The 17,089-nt window shown below is 39.6% G+C and overlaps 2 protein-coding genes across 2 annotated transcripts in view; one reads left to right on the top strand and one right to left on the bottom strand.

Annotated features, from left to right (window-relative positions):
- CRYBG1 (crystallin beta-gamma domain containing 1) overlaps positions 1-5,729 on the top strand; it is a 108,648-nt gene extending 102,919 nt beyond the window's left edge. The window contains exons 21-22 of the mRNA XM_053460301.1: positions 1,356-1,518; positions 4,226-5,729. Of these exons, the coding sequence (XP_053316276.1) occupies positions 1,356-1,518; positions 4,226-4,314 (252 nt within the window). The 3' untranslated portion in view covers positions 4,315-5,729. The remainder of the gene's footprint in view (positions 1-1,355; positions 1,519-4,225) is intronic.
- Positions 5,730-9,876: 4,147 nt separating this feature from the next.
- On the bottom strand, positions 9,877-16,975 carry RTN4IP1 (reticulon 4 interacting protein 1). Its single transcript, XM_053459008.1, has 9 exons — positions 16,607-16,975; positions 15,864-16,015; positions 15,469-15,537; positions 14,814-14,938; positions 14,136-14,184; positions 13,033-13,169; positions 12,655-12,838; positions 11,789-11,881; positions 9,877-10,021 (listed from the first exon to the last, which is right to left on the bottom strand). Exons 1-9 carry the CDS (start codon positions 16,890-16,892, stop codon positions 9,914-9,916), a joined length of 1,203 nt encoding a protein of 400 aa, XP_053314983.1. The 5' UTR covers positions 16,893-16,975; the 3' UTR covers positions 9,877-9,913.
- Between the last annotated feature and the right edge of the window lie 114 nt (positions 16,976-17,089).

Raw genomic sequence — 17,089 nt, 5'->3', positions numbered from 1 at the left:
TTGCAACTAATCTCTGGACAAAGGGTCCACAGCAGTAACATTGATACTGTAGTGAAATTATTAATGGGTAACGCCAGTCCCATTTTAATGCACATTGGAATCCATCTTTAGAGGCATTAGAAAATGAAACATCTGCCTCATTTCTTCTCCTCTTGGTCTTATGTGTGTAAGAATGTCTTCCATGCATGCACATCAGCACGTGACAGCCCGACTTAGAGATACATTAAATTCAACATCAACCACTTAACAGGCGGAACTGTTACACAATACACAAGCAGATGAGGAGAAAAATGAGACAGAAGTGTAGTTTTCCGTCTCGTACAAAATGGGAACACATGCACCAGATCGAGTGGGCAAGTTACATACCAGTAACTAGGGTGGAATATAACATTGCAGCTTAGCTATATGAGTATATATATGCATTTAAAACATGTATGTACATAGTTTAGCAACTATGTGTTCTCTGGGTGTGTGCTGTGTTCCTGGCTTCTAGCACCAGCACAGACAGATCAATGGAAACTACTAATACTCATTAAATCATTAGCTAAAATACACTGAAATCCTAGTCTCTTTGAGGCCAGGAGTTTAATAGTCCTGATTTAGATTAACCTACATGGGCTTGGATGGGATATGCGTGAAATCTAGCGCAAAGAGTTACGGACTCACTACAATATATGTACATATATATGGACATATATGGACATATGTATATTATAACTACAGTAATTGTTGTTTCATTCTGGTATCTTCTGGTATCTGGTACAATTTATTGTATAGTTTACAGAAATCGTAATCTAAATTTATGTCCTAGCTTGTGGCTAGGAAAATATATTTCAAAACATATTACAATTTTTCTTCCTTTAGTCAAACATCTCTCTTATATTTCACTATATGTCATGTAATTGAATAGGAAGCCTGACATTTGGCCTCCTTCTGGTTTTGGTCTCCTTTATACATTTGTAGGGATTATGGCATGAGAGGTCCATATATTTCCTATACCTCTTTGAAATGGGCAGTGCAGTAAATATGGCTTTTTTACTGCCCCTGTGAAACAGACAACATTTGCCCCCAAATGAAAAAAGTACATTAAATCGAATCCTGGGCCAAGGAGTAATGGTTGGTAAAAATATTGCCGCTCAAGCCTACTTTTAATGTCAGGAATACACCTCAGTATACATCAAGCGTGTGTCAATGTGTGTGGGACACGGTACCAATGTGTAGCTTTTCTTATTAAGATCTTAATATATGCCACTAGGTTGAATTATTTGCTGGTGTGTTTTTTTTTGTGTTTTCAACTGAATTGCGTGAAACATGTTCTGACAAATCTGATGTACAAGTGCTTGCCTCGCCAACAGATTGCTGAAGATTGCAGCCTTGCGACATCTGGAAGCCTGGTTACTGCTGGCAGCAAGCTTGGCTTGGCTCTGGAGCAGACAGGAGCAAGCATGCTCTGGAGCATCAGCCCTGACAGCAGGATCTACTGTTGCTCAAAGCCAAACCTTGTTTTAGACATCAAAGGTAAGGCACCAACCTACAGCATGGGAACCTTCATTAAAAGAAAATTAGGACTCTACTGCCCTTTATTAATCTGGGCCTCTCCTGCTCCAGGGCTTCATGGAAAATGTAAATACAGCTCACAAACTGCTTCCCAGCATGCTGAGCAGTCATTTTTTGAAGCTCTAACAACCTTAACTCTGCATTACACAACTGAAACCAGGATAAAGAACCTTAGATTTAACCAACATGTCACGTGAAGGTGTTTCTTCCCATAGTTTGCATAGCTACCCAGACAGCAACCCAAACAAGTCTAAAAAATAAAAAGGCATTTTCTGATACAAAGGTGTTAGTTTATAATATAATTTTGGAAGGGAATGATTCAGTGGACATTTACTATATTAAATAGTGTTGTTTAGCTTTCTTTGGCAAGACCAAACAGAATATGGCCCAGGAAACCATTTAAGACAGAGAAACCCAGTGCTTCTCCCTCATCCTGATGCAAACCAGTTTAACGTTTTCTCATTTTATTCACATTCACACAAGTTTATAGCTTCTTTGGAACATCTGTCACACCTTTTTCCCCGTACTAGTGTAACACTAATGCTTTTGGCATCTCAGTTATGCGTGTTTGGAAAGTGTACGTGTAATTTAAAGAAAAGGAATCTGCCAGGGCCTTCAGCTTCCTGGAACAAAATCTTGGTGGCTGAGATCACGCTGAGCACAACTATGAGTTGTTACTGCCGTTAGATCCAGATTCTACAGGGCCCCACATGCTTCGGTGATTATAGAGTGCTCTATAGTGTTTGCTAGAGCCAGCTAAGCCTAGGATGGCAGGTTGATGACAGCATATCCAATGCATGTTTGAATTCCCTTACTCATTTAGCCTTTACCACTTCTACTGGGAAGCTGCTCTATTTTTCTACCAGGCTATTTACACTGCAAACCCCCATAGTACATGGCTTTCTCTAGCAGAGCAAGGTAGAAGACATACAGCTTCAATAAGGGAAGTAGGTAGGAAGACTAGGACATTGTGGGCTGCCCTAGTATATCATCACTGCTAACAAGGGCCCTAGGGGCCTATTTTCCAGAATTTACTTAAAATATGAATGTTAATTAATTGTAAAGGTAAACTCCTAGAGGAAGATGTAGACATATACATTTTTAAAGCAAGTATGTTGTAAATGATATTGTGGTAGAAATGTCAGTTTACATTAAAGCACACAAAGTCTCAAATCCGTATGTTCTTCCATGTGGAAAACTAAAATGTAATCCAGCTGCTTGCACGTTTCAAGTCATTTCTTGTCCCTTCGTTTTGAAAATAGCTTTGAACAGATCAGGCAACTAATTTTAAAAAAATAATGTGAAGGTAAACACTATTCCTGAATCTGATGTTTTAGATTGATTTTTTTAGAGAGAGCAGGGGTATAATTGTATGCACTAATGCATTACACTTGGCAGCTGGTTTCGGGACTTGGATGGGGTACAGCTCTAGATAGTATTTCTAGAAGAAAATGATGGCATAAAATGAATTTTGTAGCGTATAATGTGTTTTAGGGTGGTTAGTACTCATTTGTCGGGCTGCCAGTGATGTGTTTATCATCGAGAGTTTCATTAAGTTTGACAAGCTCATGATGACAAGTTATACCAAGCATTTTAACAAGTGGTTACAGCCCGAGGACTTGTATCACACATCCTGCAAACATTCTGCAAGGACTTGTCTGTCCTTGGCACTGGTTTCTGCTCTTGTCTAATAGAAGCCAACATCGGTACTGGAGTTTACAGAGCACTTAAGACAGAGCTTTTTTTCTGTAGCTGTTCTACTTACCACTAATTGCAATACACGCTGATGCTCGAGTCCCATATCTGAGACCAGAATCTGGACGAGCGATGTTCCCCCGCTGCTCCTGTAGCGAGAACAGTGCTTGTTTAGATTCCCTTTAACAATCTTGGTCAGCATTGCATTGCTTGCTGCTGTATCAATGTATGTTGGGACCAGATCACTGTCTACAAAAGCGTGTACTGGTCGTTTAGAACGTGTAATATCTGAAATACAAGTTGCCTTTTCAAAATTTTAAGGGTCGCTTTGACGTTTTTTAGGCAGCCATATTATCCAATATTATCATATTTCTTCCAAGGTTGGCAGTAACTTTTTCCCCCTGGTTTTCTCGCATCGTTGCAATTTTGCTTTGTATTTGTTGCACGGCAAATGGCAACTGCAGAAAAATACCAATTTATTGTTCAGCAAGTAAACTGCTATACAGTATATTAATGTACTTTACAGTAACTGGGGAGCATTGTAGTGAGTGGGAAAGGGATTTTTTATATGGATAGATATAACTTTATTTTTTATACATTTGTTGTACATTCTATGTCTTCCGTGATCTCTATTAGCACACAGCACCGCCTGTAATCTGACTGATGACCTCACCGGTTAGGGTTCGCCTGTAGGGTCCCCCATACACACCCAGGGGAATCCTAAGGCGAGCCCCCCAGCTCTGTCATTGGGTCTGCATCATTCCCACATGCATGATTACTGATTGCACATGGCAGGGTCAGTCAGTGAGATACTGTGGCAGGAGACCCAATCAGGGTTCTACATAAAATGTCTCTGCCCGTAACATTTGTAGGCTCCACAATGCTTTCTGGGTTTGTAAGTTAAATGTATGCATTTTCTAGACTGCATTTAAAAGAGTAATCCTGTGCTTAACACCATGTTTGTCTTTTTCAGGGGGTAACCAGTACGATCAGCAGCATGTAGTTCTGAACCCTGTTACAGAGGGAAAGCTCAGCCAGTTGTGGGAAATCTGCGTCCTGTAACAGAAGTCCACAGACTGGAGTCTGGAGCGCTCTTGCACTGGAGATATGCACTGTCAATACAATTTCTCATACCGCCATCAACAACCAGTCACACTGCTCACTTCTGCGGCAGTCATCACACTGGAACTTTTACTGCACAGCTAAACATTTTGTTAAGTGATACCTGATGTCAGGACGGACAACATACTTAGGATGTTTTCATTGTAAATTATATTTGGTCTTTAAAACTTACACCTATGTCAACAGGTATGCGTACATCACGGAAATCATTTCTCCCGTCACCTTTTGGGTGTATCAGCCTAAATCTACTTCAATTTGGAATATATTTCTATAAAATGTCTACATCTGCAAAGACTGAGATTGTTGAAATGGACATACCCTGCAGACTGCTTCTAAAGAGCCATTTCTACAGTTACCTTCCTAAAGTGACTATTGTACCACCGTGCCTATGGAAAAACAACACAAAGCAACAGTATTTGTGATCCCTGGACTGTGAGGGGGATGTCTGGACCCACAAGTATTTACGTATGCTGCTGGAGCCACCTAGTGGTGGAACACTGCATATTCGCTGTACAGTCTTCTCATTCGCTTGGGATATTGGTGGCTACATAACTTTCCTCCAGAGTATATGTAATTATTACATATATTGTATTGTTTGACAGATTTCTTTATCTTGGACAGCCCCTGGCTTGCTAAAACTTACATAGAATATATACGGGTTTACCTGGAGTGATTTTAATTAAGCACGTCACCAACATTAGAGCCCTAAATTGTTTACCAATTCCCATGTAGCACATGGGAAAAGTGGGGACACCCCCATGTACACCTAATCTATTTGGTTGGAGGTCTCAGGATGCACTGTTGGTGTGTTTAGCACCTTACATAGTTGAATGCACTACTACAGGGATACTTCAGGGATGTACCCAAATAGTGGTAAAATGGAAATATTTTTAAAAGTGCCTGTTATTTTTTATGATTCCAAAGCTGATACATGTGCTTTATACAGCTGCAGTCAGAGAGTCACCTTCTGCTTACTGTGTCGGAGACATATAAGAGTTTATACGTAAAAGGGATTTTAAAAAAAGTGGTCTGATCATCATATCAGTCATTCCATTGGTTGTGATGGTGATCACATGACTTTTCAGGATCCCTTTTTTTTATTTTTACCTAACCCTGCATATTGAAAAACAAAACACCATGTACATGGGAACCAACAGCTGTATTTTAGGAAAGATGGAGAAATAGTTTGTTTCTATGTATAACTTATGTAAAAAAGATGATATATCTTGCCCAGAGAACATTTATAGTTAGGAATTGGCTGTTCAGATAAGCTAATTCTGTGGTTTTCTTTCTCCATTACGTTTGTGGATGTTTTTTCTTACAAACTTGTTTTAGAAATAAATGTGTGAAATACAGCTTGAATGTGTTTTGTATTTATTGTTGTCTGTTGAAATGTGTTTACATTTAGAAACAAACAACATATTCCATATGTCTGTGTAGTTGTTGGATTTAATTAATCGACATTGGGGGTATATTTAGAGAGTAGCTGAACATTTTAATTCCCTGACTTCACTATTCCTTATGGACAAGACCTTCATCAGGGGGGTACAACAACAACAAAAAGTTCAACACTGGACCACTAATTATAGGGTCTTGGAGGAGGAGCCTTCCCCAGAATGAATGAGATCTAATCAGGATAGACTTCTCAACTCCCCTGATTGGCTCAGAATAGAGAGGCCTCTCCTGATTGGCTCAGTCCCTCCACTGGAACTCAGTATAAGCTGCAGCCATATGATATGTGTGTTATGTGACTGTTTTTGTCTGTTTGTGTGACTGTGTGTGTGTAATGTCTGATAATAAAGAAGGGTTTATTATCTAACTGATCATGTCTCGTGATGGAGAGGATTTATTGTCTGAGATTGCTCAGATGGCTTGTGAGTGCCACCAAACGGCTTGTTTGCACCATCTCTGTACCCAAATTGCTTGTCTGTGACATTGTTTGCGTCCAAACAGCTTGTCTGCAACCTTTTTGCACCCAACTGACTTGTCTGCTCCCCCAAATAGCATATCTGCACCATCTTTGCTGCCACAGACGCAAGTAGAAGAGAAGATCCTTGTGGTGTTGAAGGGGGTCATCTGGGAAGGGTGGCAGACCATTTGTTCTGTAAGGGGCCCCAAAACATCTGATGGTGGCCATGCTAATGGAGCACCAATAGTAGCTAGCTTCCCTGTAAAAATGTCTGAGATGGCCCTGCATAATGTATAGTCAAATTAGTGAGATGATTTTCAAGAACCTTTCCCACATTAATTATGCATTATTCCATTAAAATATTTTTAAGGACCCCAGAGCAATTAAAATACAGAGAACCCTTAATCCCCTCTCCTCGAGGTTTTAAAATTCATAGCCAGGTGTACACGTCTTGGGTGTTACCTTTGATTTGTATTCATCATTCCTTTTATTCAATTGCTTGCTAAATCCTGCTGCTTTTTCTAGGATTACCACCTTGCTTTTTGTCACGCGTGCATCACTACTTAAAACATTTATTTTTGTCAGCACAGTCATACATATTAAAAATAACCAACACATCGAATTGAGTTCACATGAGGCTCAGCCAGACATACTACTTCCCTGATGCTGACCGAGCATCATGGGAAGTGCAGTTAACAGTAGATAAAACTGCAGATGTTAGCTGTAAATTACAATTCCCATGATGCTCAGTCAGCCAGGTGTCCACCATAATGCTGGCTGAGTAGTCAACAGGACCCTTACATACTGCCTTTACACACACATGCCCATAAACACACATATACACGTACACTGCCCTTACACACATACATATACACGTACACTGCCTTTACACACACCTGACTTTACACATACATATACACATACACTGTCCATATACACACCTGCCTTTACACACACACATACACAAACACTGCCCTTACACATACATATACACATACACTGTCCATACACACACCTGCCTTTACACACACATATACACATACACTGCCCTTACACAGCAGCTTACAAATACCAACACCGCTCTTACACACACACCTGTCCATACACACACACAAGCTTACAAACACTTACCTCTTCCTCCTTCCTTCTTAATCCATCCTTTCTTCCTCCATCCTGTGGTGGGAGGGCAAGGTCATACACTACAGATAGACACGCCAGCTATTGATGCAGAGCGCCGGGGTACAACGTCATATCCCCATGCTCGGCATTATTTGCTGGAGCGTAGTGATTATGGAGCAGTAAAGCGATGTCTGAAGTGACGGACCTCGCGCTCCCCAATGTTGAGCCGACTAGAGGGAGATTGTGATCTCCCAACTAGTCCTGCAGGCTGCAGGTGCAGATCAGGCAGCTATGGGCCCCCTCGCAGCAGCACCCGGGACCGTTTGGGGGCATGTGTTCGGCTCAGGCGAAATTCAGGGGCCTTTTTTGATTTGGAACAATATTCGGGGGCGTTCCCAAAGGAACCTTCTGAACTCACCTATCATTATAGAAATTTTAAAAGAAGGTTCCACCAGAGTAAGGACGTTCAAAGAGGTGCAGCATTAGTAGGGCACTGGCATTCAGATCCAGACTCTTTATTGGCTACTTTTGGCTACTACCTATCAGTCATTGATATGTACCTTACTATGCACAGTCCCGCCCACTTTACCTCATCAACGAGCACCAAAACAGCTTGTAATGGCGGCTACATGCGATGATGAATTTCCATCACTTGCAGGTCGTTTTCATCAATTTTGTCGGAGAACACCTACATTGACTCTTCTTCTTCCAAAATAAAAAATCATACAAAAATGAATGAGCAAGTCTAATAAAAACCCTATCAAATTTAATCTTAAATTAAGTTACTCACAGGGGAGGATATGGTTTTTTTCAGTGAAGGTGTCAGGGATGGTAAAATGTCCCGTTATGGATAAATACAGTAATTATGACAGTTTTACATACAGATGCAATTCTACGGATGTCTTCCAAAACAGTGACACAATGTGGAGTGCCGGGCTTGCAGGACTTTGGCGCCCCCTTGTGTTCTAAATCTATAATGCGTGACTCTAGACTGGAAAAGTGGAAATTTCTTTTTCAGTACTATTAGAATTAATTATGGGTGATTTTTGAGAGTGTTTCTCACAACTGATATGGTGGACAGTTAAAGAAATTAAGTTCACACAAATTAAATACATGCAGAATGTGCATATACATGTTGTAAATACATTCCGCTTGAATGTGATCTCCTAGACTTAAGCACAGTAGGGCCGATTCTTATCTCACATTTCTGGAACACTTATCATCTACTTAAGTATAATGCATACCAAGTTGGGTTCCTATCGACTATTCAAAGTCTCCTCTCCCATTGAATTATGCATTATACAGCACCAACTTTGCCCTTCTGGCTGGAGAACCTTCCTAGTGTTGGCCTTTCATAGTGAATAATGAGGGAAGAGAGTTCCTGTGTATGGTATTAGCTTGTGCTTAGCCATAGCGACATTAACCGGACCTGAAGTTCCACAGTAGGCGAGTTACCTGTTTGCTACCCCTGCTCTGTGCAACCTACAGATACAGAGCACGTGAAAAAGAACATTTCCCAGTGAAATAAGGTTTCGGCGTCTGTGCACCTGGCATTACTGTATGAAAGTGCCATAGTACACACAGGTGGCTGTATGTCTAGTTTGAAGGGGATCCTTAGGAATAATGCTCACCAAGTGTCAGGAGGTGAATATATATTCATTACTAGGTAATTTAAGCAGAAATGTAGCAGTGGGTGCAATGGCCCGGGCCAGGTGTACAGTGTGACCCAGCAGCACAGGGAAAAGGGCACTTTCTGGGGACAGCCATATAAATTTGCTTTAACTGAGGTTGGCTGAGACTCTTATGATACTCTAGTAGGCTAGACAAAGGCTGCCCGAGTGGTTCAAAATGGTCAAAATGTACATAAAGCTCCCCAGGACCAAGGCGTCTTCCTGAAGTCTAGCATTTTTTTGGAATTTTTACCATGTGTTTGTCAAACCAAGATTGTCTTTTCCATGTGTGATGTATCCACACAAATGCAGGACAAGTAGGGCTATAGAAATAAACATAGGGACTCTATCCCTCCGTTCAACGTGATCAGAATGTATGTGATAAATGTATACAAATTTATATAATAGAAAGTATCATTTCTGAAATGTATTATCAATATGATGATGATGATGTAACCACATACAAACTGTATTTGCAATTGATTGTTAATAAAATTCTTAAAAAACTAAATATTATTAATGCTAATATATAAAAACCTACACTAAAACGGGGGAAAAAAACTGTTGACTTCTGAACAATAACCCAGTTTATATTCAGCAACATTCCCGACAATAATACTGCGCATATGTAATTTTTGTATGTATATATAGTGTTAGAGACGGAGGCCTCCAGGACTGCAGACTTGTGATGTCACCAGTAAGTGATTACTTATAGGATTAACAATCAAGCTTCATACAATGACACTCCATTACAGCTTCTATTCAAAAGTCTGCCAGCATGCCAACAAACATATCTCAGAAGTCTTTGCTGGTACAAAAGTAGTTATATTTATTTACTACATCAAACGACTTTAATGACACGTTTCCCCCTTGCATGTCCTTCTTCCATTTTGCTGAAAGCCTTGGGTACTTCAGTGAATGAGAACACGTCATCAACAACAGGACGGATCTGTAAAAGAACATAAAAGTGTAAAAAAAAAAACTTCAAGTGTACTTTAATTGTTATACATATATTTTTGTAATCTAAAAATTGTCTTTCTCTGGGAATAGTTGCTCTCTTCTGCATATTTTATACTAATACTGCCAACACAGTAACCATATTTGTATTTTATATATAAGTAATTACTTATGAGTAGTTATGATGACTTAACCCATTCAGTATCTGTAAGGCCTTGACACCTGTGCCAATAAAGCTCATTAGGATGTATTGGTATGTCTTGATTTTGTTGCAGCAACAGGGACATCTCCTTATAGCTACACGGGATTTCAGGCTGTCTATTGACAGCGTGGACTCTCCCTTCTCGGCAGAAGCCAGCATCAATGGCTTCCTGACGACCAATTGTATGTAACAGCTCGCCGCGAGTGCTGGTACAGAGTCTTACAAGGAATGCCCGATCACACCATCAGGTTTTCCCTTCCGGAAGGTGTCAGTGCTGACACCCACTCGAATTTCAATCGAGGAAAGCAGAGCATCTCCCACTGCTCCCCCTGGTGGCTGATCCAACCTGTTGCAATCAGCAATGTAGGGCTATGGATCTCTGTTTGCTGATCACAGAGATCCATAGCCCTACATTTATTTACCTAATAAATACAATTTATTGGGAGCCCAAGGATGTCACAACATCAAAAATGTATGAGAGGCCCATAACAATATTGCACTGTGAGCAGTGCAAAAACACAAGAAGGGAAAATAATAAAATAAATACAAACATAATTTAACAAAGTACAGGTTGCAAGTTTATTGAAATTGGAGAAATGTTAGAACAAGGGGTCATAATCTAAAACTAGAGGGTCAGAGGCTTATACAGGTATGTAATGTAAGTTTTACTACTGAGAGGGTGGTAGATAAGTAGAACCGCCTCCCAGCAGAAGTTCAATTAAAAATGAATAACATCTACCATACTATCACTAATGACAGAGGCACTCCAAGTCACTGTGCTCTGCTTTCAAACCAAAAACAGAAGGTAAACATGCTTTGACCGGTAAAAGCCCAACTGCTAAATTGTTGAAGCAGCTCTGCCCTATCTACTTTCCTCAGACATGAATACCAAATGGATGATCTCTGCTTTCCCCAGCCTAACAAAAACCATGCCATTTCTGTTGATTGGCCCCATTGTCTTGATAATCCAGAAAAGGCTGACCATACAGAAGAGCAACATCACATTCAGTCACTGCTAGAATAAACTGAATCAGACCTAAACCTTTCCTGCATTTCGGCAGCAAAGACGGCGGAGGGCTACGGCAGGGTGAATACGTGATGATTAGAGGAGATTAAATGAATAATGGAAACTCAGCCTATTTACAGCACAGTGTTAGGCTCCTACCATGGGATACTTTTGTTTTGTTCTGGGAAGAGAGATTAGCACTAAAGTCTACAGAGAGAACTGGGATTAGAAGAGCTCGGATACATCTGTTTGTGTAAAAACACTGCTTGTGTGCACGGTTTACTTGACCTTATATCCAATGCTTTCTGCCGTATAAAATTATTTTCGGAGTTTTCCTCAATATTCTGATATAGCATTTATTAAATATGATTTTTTATCTTATTTGTCATGGAATGCTACTTGTACTCAGCTCTGTCAAGCAAGACTATATGGGGGGGGGGTAGTTTTGATAAATCCATGTAACGATACTTAGCATAGATGAGGTCTACCCTAACATGAATAAAGCACAAACTAAGACGATAAAAGGAATGTTTTTCAATGCATGCGCGTACCTTTCCAGCTTCCACAAGTTCTGTTATTTCATCCAGAGATGGGCCACTTGGGGTGAAAAATCCCCATCGATAATTTATCCCTTTGCATAGATGCTGAAGAGAGAAAAATAAACATCAAACAGAAGCTCATCATCCAAGAGATGGTTGAAAAAGAATTAAAGATACTATATTTCTCAAAAAAGTGCATCCATCCTTGCTAATACACTTCTGATTGGTGTTTTAAATCATCTTTCCTTTTTTTTAAAACATCTGCATGTATATATATATATATATATATATATATATTACACAGTGATGTATCCCAGGACAGCCTCCATAGACTTCATTAACAGGTGCTGCACATCTTCTTTAAGATAGAAAGCCCTGGGATATGACATCACATTTCCACACTGATTCTTAAAGGAGCGCAGTGCCTTTTATTGTCCTGGAGACACCGACAATGGAGGTGAAGGCGACTGTGGGGTGCTGCTCTAGGTAAGTCCTAGGGCACCCCAAAGGTAAATACACCATTGTATATACATATATAATAGAATAATAGCTAAGTGGAGCCATACAGTGAGGGGATTTCAACTTCCCTTTCATAGGCACATGGCTATGCTGAACATAAAGATTAACAACGATAGAGTTAGAGGGTTTTACCGCAGGAATAGTGGGCAAACTAGATGGGCAAGTTGATTCTTATCTGCTGTCAGATTCTGGGTTTCTGGGCTTTCCACATAAATGATCATGGTACATTTAGTGCGCTGCACCGTCTAAGTTCCTACAGAGAATTCTGCAAAGTGCTAAGAAATGAATCTCACTGAAAAAATGTAACCCTTGAATCCTCGATATTACACAGTCCAAGAAAAAAAACCTAGAAGAATTACCTTTACTACTTTTGACCCAAATGTGATCCCTGTACGCATCATGCCATCTGCTATACCCAGCCTGTCATTGTTGTACAGGAATGGTGTCACCAGCGTGACAAAAGAGGCTCCAGACCATGGCTTAAGACACTGAAGAGCCAGTTCTTCAGTTGATCCACCAACATTGTCTAGAATGACATCAAACCTGAAATTTGGGGGGAAACAAGTTTTTACTATTTACAAATATCAAGAATTATAATTTTAAATAAATTTACACACTGACTACCATACGCGTGGATGCAAGCTTTTGCCTGCAAAGAGTATCTCTGCTCCTGCAATTACAGGCTGCTGACTGGAACATCTGACACAGTAACTCTGTTACACTACACAAATACGCACATCTCACGGGATTTCAACTGCTCGTCTAATTTTTCGGCTTTGTAATCAATGATGTCGTCTGCCCCAAGATCTTTCATCAGGGGGGTGGCATCCTCAGAGCAAACAGCAGTCACGTGTGCACCCCAGGCTTTCAGGAGCTGAACGTTTTGTACAGAATACAAGCAAATCCAAGATTATCCTCAATATTAGCATGTCAAAATACATAAACAAGTAAAGGCGGCATGCTTAGCATGAGTCAAATTACTATGCTCACTCAATATGACAGAAATCTTCATAGCCAGAATTGATCAAGCTATTTGGCTTCCAAGGACGCCGCAGACTTGATAATCCTCTGTCCAAATACAGATAGACAGTTACGTTCTAGTAAAAGGGTCAGGGCTATCAAACTCCGGGCCATCGCTCCGGGAATCATTTGTGGACACGTTTCTGCCAAGGGCAGAATGGCCCTCCAGGAGCTCAATCAACATAGCTAGAAATGATTGTTAAAAGCAAGGTGCAAAATGATGGTCTGTCTGCAGGCCCTTGAGTTTGACAACCAAAGAAACTGAATTATCTTGAATTGTAGATAATATTCTCATATTCTAAAACATGGATGATTTGCAACAGCAATTTCTGGAATTATTTCTCCTAAAGTATCCTTTCCTGAAGTAGTGCTTCAACAAGGTCAGTCATGACTGATGGGTATATAATAATATGAAAGGGGTCTAAAGCATCTAGTCATAGTTCGGAATAAAGGAGACATATTGATGTTCTTTAGTTAACGGAGTGGCAGTTGAATGGGACTAGATCATGCAGTTTGTCACATTAAGAGATTTTATCCAACGTGTTACACTAAGTTCTAAACTATTGCTTTCTTATATGTCAAACAGCAAAACAAAGTCATTATTCTGTCTGACATGTTGACTTGTAAGTTGGTAGACTGCTTGGATGCATTGGAGTTTCATTATGAGGATACATCACAAATAGATTGCCATCTGTAATTAAGTTTTGTTGGTCAACTGTGCTAGAGGAGTTACACTATTGGGGCATTGGGAAACGAGGGTCTATGAAATACAGGAGTCAGGGTTTCTTGTATATCAAATATTTTATGAGTAACACAATACCTGAACAGCAGCTGTCCCAACTCCACCTGATGCGCCAATAATAAGAACCCTACAACAAAGGACATCATTTATATTTTTTTCTTAGATTTCCTAATGGAAGCCTAAAGTTGTAATTTCCTGATGCACAAAAACGATGCAGTCTTCAATATGTACGCAATGAGAAATACTACCAGTTACACTTTAATTACATTATGCTTGGACTGTTATGTTGGCGCACCTATTGCAAGTAGGTCTAGTCTTGACTAGTCTTAAATGAGTCCAGGGATGTTGGGTTTTCTTTAGCATAGGTTTATGAATTGACAAACATTTTAAGAAGTAATTTAAATTGAGTTTGAAGAGCTATTTCATCATCATAAGTTTCAAATTGAACTCTAGCTATGGGTGATATTTTGTTTGTCATGATAACCCATGTTAAAGCGTTCAAACAGTATGTCATTAAAACTTTAAATTCGTCCACCTAAACATATGCAATATAAAAGTAATAAAAGAGGTATTAGACTAACTCAACCAAGGACAGCGAATTAATAGCCTACCATAAAGTGCATTACATAATAAAAATCACCATCAGCATCTCAATGTGATCATGCCAACAAGGGCGGTCTAGAACTTAAATGCAGAGGAAACTTGCCTGGCATTCCGCCATTGACTGATATGTCAATGAAGTGTGTTGGCATATACCTTTTTCCTGGACATTTCTCCTTTTTCAAGCCGCAGCTGTTGACTAGGGCAGCCCAAGCGGTGAGAATAGCATAAGGCAGCGAGGCAGCTTCAGTGTCACTAAGGGACTTTGGCTTCAGGGAAATCTAAATACAAACATATAAAAGAAAAAATATTTTATTTGCAAGATTTTTGGAATCTGTGCTGCTGCAATCAGCCGATTCCCTCAGGGAAGGGTCAAGTCTGTTGTGAGCATATCAATACACCAAGATATATGAATCAAACTGCAAAGGAAATCCGACCGATAATTGTAACACTTAAATGGATAACTTAATGGCCAAGTCAAGTCAGGGTGACTTGAAAAGTGGTTCAGTTGGCAGTAAAGTTGACTTTAAGAAGGAAGGTACTCCTTTAAATCCAACTCTTTTTTAAGTGGCCTCAAAAAGTCAACTGGACTCAACTAGAATTTAAGTGGATAAAGTCTTGTAGGGTTTAGCAACGGTAATCAAACCAGAAACATTTAAAGTATTACAGAAGCCAGTTATGAAAAACACATTAAACTATTTCAAGAAGCACATATCCATTGTCACAGAAAAGAGATCATAGGATTTGTACTTTCTTTATTGGAAGGCAATGACTTATATGTACGGCATGTATTTTACAATAACACACTAACCTCATTACCGCTTGCTACAACAAACTCAGCCAATGTGCCTTGCTTCCATGGGGGTAATGCTGCATACACCTATACAAAGGAAACGCTGTGAATAACAAAATAACACAAATACAGGTCCAGGTATCTCGTATCACTGTTAAAGGCTTGATTTATTATTTATTTATGAACAAAGGAAGACAGAAACCTTGCCTACATGGTCTATTTTCAGACTCAAATCAAAAGGTAAATAAAGTTGGGTTTCTCCAATCAAATTAACAAAGAAGGATGATATATGTTAATAAAAAGCAATCATATGTGGCTTTTTCAAAAACATATTTCATGAGAGGCACATGTTATAAGTGGCAATATAAGTTCTGTACACGTAATCACCTTTCCAACTACATACAAACACTTACGTGATCCCCGGGTTTGAAGTACTGCACGTTGACCCCACATTCCATGACAACCCCAGAAACATCTCTTCCGAGGATTAAAGGAAATTCGCTTCCAGACGTTTTAATGCTGAGGGGATCACGAGTCATATTTAGACTAGCAGATCCATATCCACCTGTCAAAAAATGTACATATCAGTTCCTTAAGTATCGTAAATATTATCATGGACTTATTGGTATTCTATGGAATTCAGAAAATAATTGGCAGTTAGGGGCTTCAGGTCTATTAAGGAACAAGATCCTGAATATCTAATTCCAGGGAATCGTGAGCGATTTATCTCTCTAAGACTGTATTATTTATAGCAATGTGGAAATTAACACCAGGCTAATGTTTGTAAAAGGTCTTTTAAAATATATTGAGGCATCTATGCTTGCAATAATAATGTTTGTATTCACTGTCTAATTAAATGCCGATATATACTTTTGCTACATGATTTTTCATCAGGGTGTGAGATTTTTCATATTTGTGAAGTTGTTTAGTAAATAGTGCATGAGTGTGTTTCTAAACTAACTGATGCATTAAACAATCAATACAAAATACAACACATGCAAGAATGAAAATAGGGGACTCATCACATACATTTTAAGACTTAAGAAAATTCCGGAATTCGATCAGTGTAGAGGATTCAATCCATTTATCCGCGCATGTAACAAAAAAGCTCATTTCAACACAAGGATTATGTACGGCAGTTGAAGAAACGACTTACTCCGCATATTGACATCAATCGGGTTCAAGCTGGCGGCGTGGACTTTAATGATGACTTCATTGGGGTAATTGATAGTAGGAAATAGCATGTTCTCATTAAAGCGTAACACATCATTGCCCCCATATTTGTCAATGACCCAAGCGGGCATGACTGTATTCCTCTTAGAGGATGTACTGATTTTCCTTAGATGCGGACATGTTTTAAGCGCTTGGCTATTTTGTAATGTTTTAAGAAGGCTTTTCCCAAAGGACACGCTGCACAGCTTCCTTCCAGCCGCAGTTAACATCTTCAGTTGATGGGTTAATCTAGTACAGTATATCTGCTAAACTAAACATACATGATAAACACTGACAGCAGTTGCCATGGAAAAGAAATTTACCCTGAAAACCAATGATCACCCTGCCTTGCACTGAATGTCACAAGGATATAAGGGACTGGGTACCAGTCAGTATAATTTAACGTTACGGAGCAGCCTCCCCCTAA

Source organism: Spea bombifrons, chromosome 3 (genome assembly GCF_027358695.1).
Source record: "Spea bombifrons isolate aSpeBom1 chromosome 3, aSpeBom1.2.pri, whole genome shotgun sequence".
Lineage (NCBI taxonomy): Eukaryota > Metazoa > Chordata > Amphibia > Anura > Pelobatidae > Spea > Spea bombifrons.
The sequence above is the reverse complement of the archived record's forward strand: the minus strand, read 5'-3'. Positions and strand labels throughout refer to the sequence as shown.